The sequence below is a fragment of the Doryrhamphus excisus genome, linkage group LG23 (genome assembly GCF_037039965.1).
Source record: "Doryrhamphus excisus strain RoL-2023G ecotype Guam linkage group LG23, RoL_Dexc_Guam_v1.1, whole genome shotgun sequence".
In the NCBI taxonomy this organism is placed as follows: Eukaryota; Metazoa; Chordata; class Actinopteri; order Syngnathiformes; family Syngnathidae; genus Doryrhamphus; species Doryrhamphus excisus.
Genome location: NC_136379.1, coordinates 7,576,392 through 7,582,279, shown reverse-complemented (window position 1 = coordinate 7,582,279; position 5,888 = coordinate 7,576,392). Strand labels below are relative to the sequence as shown.

General features: G+C 39.4%; 1 protein-coding gene across 3 annotated transcripts; it reads left to right on the top strand.

Moving 5' to 3' along the window:
- Window positions 1-2,297: 2,297 nt before the first annotated feature.
- Window positions 2,298-5,306, top strand: pcgf1 (polycomb group ring finger 1). Of its 3 annotated transcripts, none has more exons than XM_058064110.2 (9): window positions 2,298-2,444; window positions 3,078-3,183; window positions 3,265-3,417; window positions 3,501-3,572; window positions 3,893-3,998; window positions 4,094-4,136; window positions 4,765-4,848; window positions 4,930-5,010; window positions 5,137-5,306. In XM_058064110.2, exons 1-9 carry the CDS (start codon window positions 2,358-2,360, stop codon window positions 5,185-5,187), a joined length of 783 nt encoding a protein of 260 aa, XP_057920093.1. In that variant the 5' UTR covers window positions 2,298-2,357; the 3' UTR covers window positions 5,188-5,306. The 3 variants fall into 3 exon arrangements, with proteins under 3 accessions (XP_057920093.1, XP_057920090.1, XP_057920091.1); XM_058064107.2 differs by having other exon boundaries at window positions 4,762-4,848; XM_058064108.2 differs by having other exon boundaries at window positions 2,304-2,444; window positions 3,081-3,183; window positions 4,762-4,848.
- Window positions 5,307-5,888: the final 582 nt, after the last annotated feature.

Sequence of the window (5,888 nt, the reverse complement as noted above, 5' to 3'; positions counted from 1 at the left end):
CCACTTTGTGCAACAAAGAAATGGACTTTTAAAACAGGAGTGAGGCGGCAGGGAGAGTCTTTGTATGCGTGTGCAGCATTTGGGTGGTCTTCAGGTTGTGGAAACCCTCTGGTGGGGGGGGGGGGGGGGTTGGGATCAAGGGGAACTCGCTGTGTCACAGCAATACATGGACCTGTTCAAACACGGCCACGCGAAACAATACACAATCTTAACGTTCACGCCAAAATAATGGGGCGCCCCCCCCCAATATAATGCCCCCTCCCCGCCCACTTTCTGTCTCACCATGTCACTGGCCTACATGCTTCTACTAATAATAACTACTTTTTTCTTTAGTATTTACATATTTAACAAAATCCCTCTTTTATCACTGTTAATTGACAGTGATAAGTGAAGTTTCATGAAGTATGATTACTTATTTATAAAAATAATATTTTTGTAGTTAGAAAACCTGTTAACAACCTTCTTAATACACCTTTAAACATAATTAGAGCCCTCTAGACATCAAATAACACCCCTATAGTCACCATTACACACATTTACCTTTACCACATTACCCAATATAGCAGATATAAATTGAGAAAATCAGATATATACTGTAAGACATGATATAGACTCATACATTAACAGCGGGAGAGTTCCTTGTTCTTTTTACTTCCTGCTTTGTGCAGTACTTCCTGCGGTGGCTATTGTCTCATCAAAGTAACATTACTGACATCTAATGACCAGTGTAGAGTACTACAATTTGTATTTGAGTTCATTCAGACATTTTTATGCTTCAGTTCGGCTCAAAACCATGTGTGAAATGTGCTTAAATATGCATATTTGTGACAAATAACAGATCATATTCAACCACAAAAATATGAATAGGATTATTATAGAAGTCACTTAGCATGCCTGATACTTGCAGCGACTGGGATTGAACACAGGATGCTGATGGGAGTCGAGCGAGCCGACCACTGGGCCAAAAGCCCAGACTGTCAGCCAAACCGTCAAGCGGAGGGAATGAGGTTTTAACAAACGTACACCGGCTGGCATCGGTGCCACATGTAGCATAAACATATGCATTAACAGCAACCATAATGGCCGCCTTGATGCAAAGGAACCAAGTATGGAAAGGTCGTTTTTGAAGAAAGTTACAGTCTGGGCGGAGGCCAGAACGACCACCGGTGGTTCCCTGCTTGACATTTTTAGTCTCTGGTCTTCATAACCGCCGTCGACCGGTTTTTCGTCACTCTGATGGAACATCGTGGAACAAACGTGGAACATAAATTGTGATGTTTTTTTTGTGTGTGCGTGCAGTAACAGCCGCGAGCTAACAGTGCGGGACTAATCCAACCTTAATGACACCGCAGCGCGGCCACAGCCCCTTTTTAATCCTTAAGTACTGTTTGGACTCAGGTTACGAGAACACGTTGCAGATGTTTCCTGGAACACCTGGAGGTGCGGTGCTATCACATTCTTGTCTTTGATAGGCACATACCTGGAATAGCAGCGGGGCCGACATCATGGCTGCCACAAATCTAATCTGGGCCCTTGGTGGGTTTTATTTAACATTACATAAACAATCAGCACATTCATATTCTTCAATGAGCTCTTATACATTTCAGCAGAATGACGTCAATATATATATAGCCTGTATATATGCTGTTTAATGCACGTGGTGGTCAGTAGGGCATATACTATGTGCTTACAGCGCCCTCTATTGCCCACTTGGTTGAAAAGCAGGCAAGCCAAGTGAGGTTATGCTTGAAGAAAAATTTGATTTATGCTTTAGATTTATGCTTTAGATTTATGATGTAATTTTATTTGAATTTATTTAAATTTGGAGAAAAAACAAATAGAAAAAATAACAAAATGAATAAAAATGTGTTCATTATAATTTATAATAAAATGTAATGTTAAAGTATTAAAGTAAATTTTAAACACGATTAAAAATAATATTTAGATTTATTGTTGGCAATTAATGCTCGTAAATTCATGTTTCACTAGTGTTGTTTTGTCATTGTAAAAACTGCTTAGATGCACACAATGGGTAATATTATATATATATGGGTAATAATTACAAATTTCCCTACTGAGGGACGAATAAAGGCATATCTTAATCTTAATATACAATTATTATGTTTATGTAACTTAACTGTTTATGTATTACTAACAACACTTATAACATTTTCATTTTACTTCATTATAAATGAGATAAATAATGTACTTTGTGTTATATTCTGTGACTATTTTAAATAAAAATACATAAATTAATTTGTGCTTGTATTTAGGGTGTTTATGTTTAGAACCCGCCTTCTTCTGGGTGCACAAAGAGCCACTTCCGGTTTACCCGGAAGTTCGCGTCATTCCCAAAGATGGCGGAGCAAGGTCCGATGGCCATAGCGATGCGGCTACGAAACCAGCTGCAGACCGTATACAAGCTGGACCCGCTTCGAAACGAGGTGAGCGACCGTCCTTGTCGTGTCGAGGCCGCCGGCGGGTGGTAGAATCCCCGCGAAGGCGTGTTTAGAAGCCGCTTAGCTCGATGCTTGGGTGATGCTGGAGCGTCTGAGCATGCGTTGTCCTGCCGAGTCAAGCCCGCGACGTTCGCCTTCCGCGTCGGGGAGACAATCCTCGGTTGTCGGCTCTCCGGTGACCCACCCTGCTTCTTTTTTATCGCTTGTTGTTTCACAAAAGTCAACAATCTGTTGGGAATGCTAGGTTGCTAGCTGCTAGTTACAAGCTAGCTGCACGCGCTCATTCACCGTAAAAGTCCAACAAAAACAACACAACATCTTATTACACCACAAAAATCTTCTCAAAGTATACTTTATTGTTTATGTATTGGAATAAAACTCATTAATTTGTGATTTTACCCGGAAGTTTGAGGTTATTGACACAGCTGTCAGGTCCAGGTTGTAAACAAGAACCTAAACAGCAATACTACCAAGCTAAACAAGATAGCAGTTCATATTCTTAGCATCTTGTACTGTTTTATTTTAAATAAAGTTTTCATTGTGTGTGCTCTGCGGGACTGCAAATGTGGTAAAAGCATGCATTGGAACTCCTAAAGTATAAATTGTCTGTGTTCCCAGGAGGAGGTGAAGTTAAAAATCAAGGACCTGAACGAACACATCGTTTGTTATCTTTGTGCCGGCTACTTCATCGATGCCACCACCATCACAGAGTGTCTGCACACATGTGAGTCTCCTCCCGCCAACACCCCCCCAACCCCCCAACCACCTTCTTGATCATAACACCTCCCTCGTCTCCTGTCCTCAGTCTGTAAAAGCTGCATCGTCAAGTACCTGCAGACCAGCAAGTACTGCCCGATGTGCAACATCAAAATCCACGAAACGCAGCCTCTGCTCAACCTCAAGCTGGACCGCGTCATGCAGGACATCGTCTATAAGCTAGTGCCCGGTCTGCAAGAAAGTACGTGTAGAAGATTTATTGTAAATGTTTATTATTCTGCGCTTGCACATAAATAACCATGAACTAAATACACGTTTTGACAGGTGAAGACAAACGAATCAAAGAGTTCTATCAGTCACGAGGGTTGGAAAGAGTTCTTCAGCCTGCAGGGGACGGTGAGTAGGATACTTTTACTGCATTTATGTTGTATTTTGAACACAAAATGGACACCACTACTTTAGGAGTCATCGTTGTAGGAAGTAGCATGACTGAAAAGACCAAAATAAGTCATGGAATGCAAGCAATATGCACGTAATGTATTGCGTTATAGACTATAAAGCAAGTTTATGACTTATACTTCAAGCATAAACATCATAAAACATCAGTCGGAGAACGTTATGTAACATGACGTGTTGTCAGCAGCTGCATGTGTCCCCCGCTATACAGTCCATAAGTGGTGATTGAAAACAATAACAATAATTTCTTGCTCCATCAGACTGCGTATCAGACCCATCATCTTTACCGTACACCAGCTTCGACCACGCCAAGGCACATTTTTACAGATACGATGAACAGGTGTCGCTCTGTCTAGAAAGACTAAGGTGAGTTTTTATCATCACGCAATCTGTCACTGTTATTAATAATAATAATAATAATTAGCATTATTGATGTTTATCAATGTGTTTGCTATGTGCAGTTCATCACTGGCTGGAAAAGATAAAAGCAAACTTGCTCTGCAGGTCAGTAGCACACACATGTGATACTACACACTTGTACTAGTACTATCAACACACAAATACAATATAATAATACTTTACACTTGTATAAGTACCATCAACACACAGCTATGATACTATACGCTTGTAATACTTGTCCTAACACATGCTTCCTGTAATACTTAATGTAAATCATACACTTACACAGAACCATTAAAGTACTCCCATTCATTACAACGCTGCAATCTGTCGTTTTACCAGCAGAGGGCGCCATTACACCGATTTTTTTTACTGCTCTCTTACGTCTAATTATTTAAAGCTACAGTAATAAAATAAAATGTTATTTTATAACTAAAGAATAATTACAAAAAATAATTAAATGAAGGGGAAAATAATTGTATAATAATAATAACAATAAAAATAATAATATAATTTCTGAGAGAAACTATAATAAGAGAATGAAAGTGTATTTCAAGCACATGTAAATGTAAAGAATAGCAGTATTTTTTTTTAAGGGTGGGAAGTGGGCTTGTTCTCTAGTAATATTCCAACTTTATCCTTTGACTCGATGTTTATTTGCAGTATTACTTTTATCGGAGCAGCCACAGCAGACGTCCTTTCAACCGCTCATGTTTGTGTGTCTCTGCAGCAGAAGTTTGTGCGTTGTTCTGTGCGAGCGGAGGTTCGACATTTACGAAAAGTACTTTGCCATCGACTCAACGTGGAAAAACATCAGGTAACTTCACTTTCACTTCCTGTTTGCCTCCAAAATACCAACAGCTAGTACACAACTTGATGCTTCTTTGTGTGTGTTTAGGTCCAGATGTTGTTCAACAATGAGTCTTTGCCTGATCACATGACCATGAAACGGTTATGGCTGTCACACTGGTTTGGAAAGGTGAGACACCTGGTGGCCACTAGTATAATAACACCATTGGAAGGAACATTTTCAGGTTTTAAGCGATGACGCCAGCTTGAACGGACACGCGACGTGATTAATAAAAGCTGCGCTGTTGTGTTGCAGGCGCAGCCGTTAGTGCTTCACTACACCATCAAGGACAAACGGAGCAGATAGGACCGGCTTCCACAACAGATTTTCTACTATACATATTTCTATTTTAATAGTCTTTGTGTACAGCAGCTTATTTTGCCTCATTTTTGTATTTTTGGAAAAATAAATGGAAAATGTCAAAATGATTCGCTTTGTGTGCATGATGCTTTTATTACAAAAAGATCGGCCATTTTAGATGATTTTTGGCTGATCTTTCAAGTCACATAGAATATAGCGACGTAAACATGGAACCTACCAAAACAAAGATTAGACTCTGGACTCTCATCAGACATAGTTTTTTTCTACCTTTTTTGTTCTTTGGTAATCAGCATAGAACACAAGTTTCATCTTTTATATAAATATTGCTATTAATTTATTTATTTTTAGAATTAAAATCACCTTTTTCCCCCCACTAAAACACCTGCTGTCTGCAATAGTGTTGTAGTGACTCAATGTGGCCGCTAGGTGGAGTCCTTGTGCCGCACGAAACAAGGACAGGCGTTTTTGTATTGAGTCACGTGCCGATAATGTCACCTTCGGAAGCGCTTGGTAATTTGGCTCCCTTTTCACACTTTCGCTTGATCACATGATCATTTCCACAGTATGTCTGTTATCATAATAATGTTCAAAATTATATAATATTTTAAGACGTAAAAAATGTCCACACCACAATAAAGATGACACATAAATAAATACCAATCTTATCTATTGCAGTCATAATAATG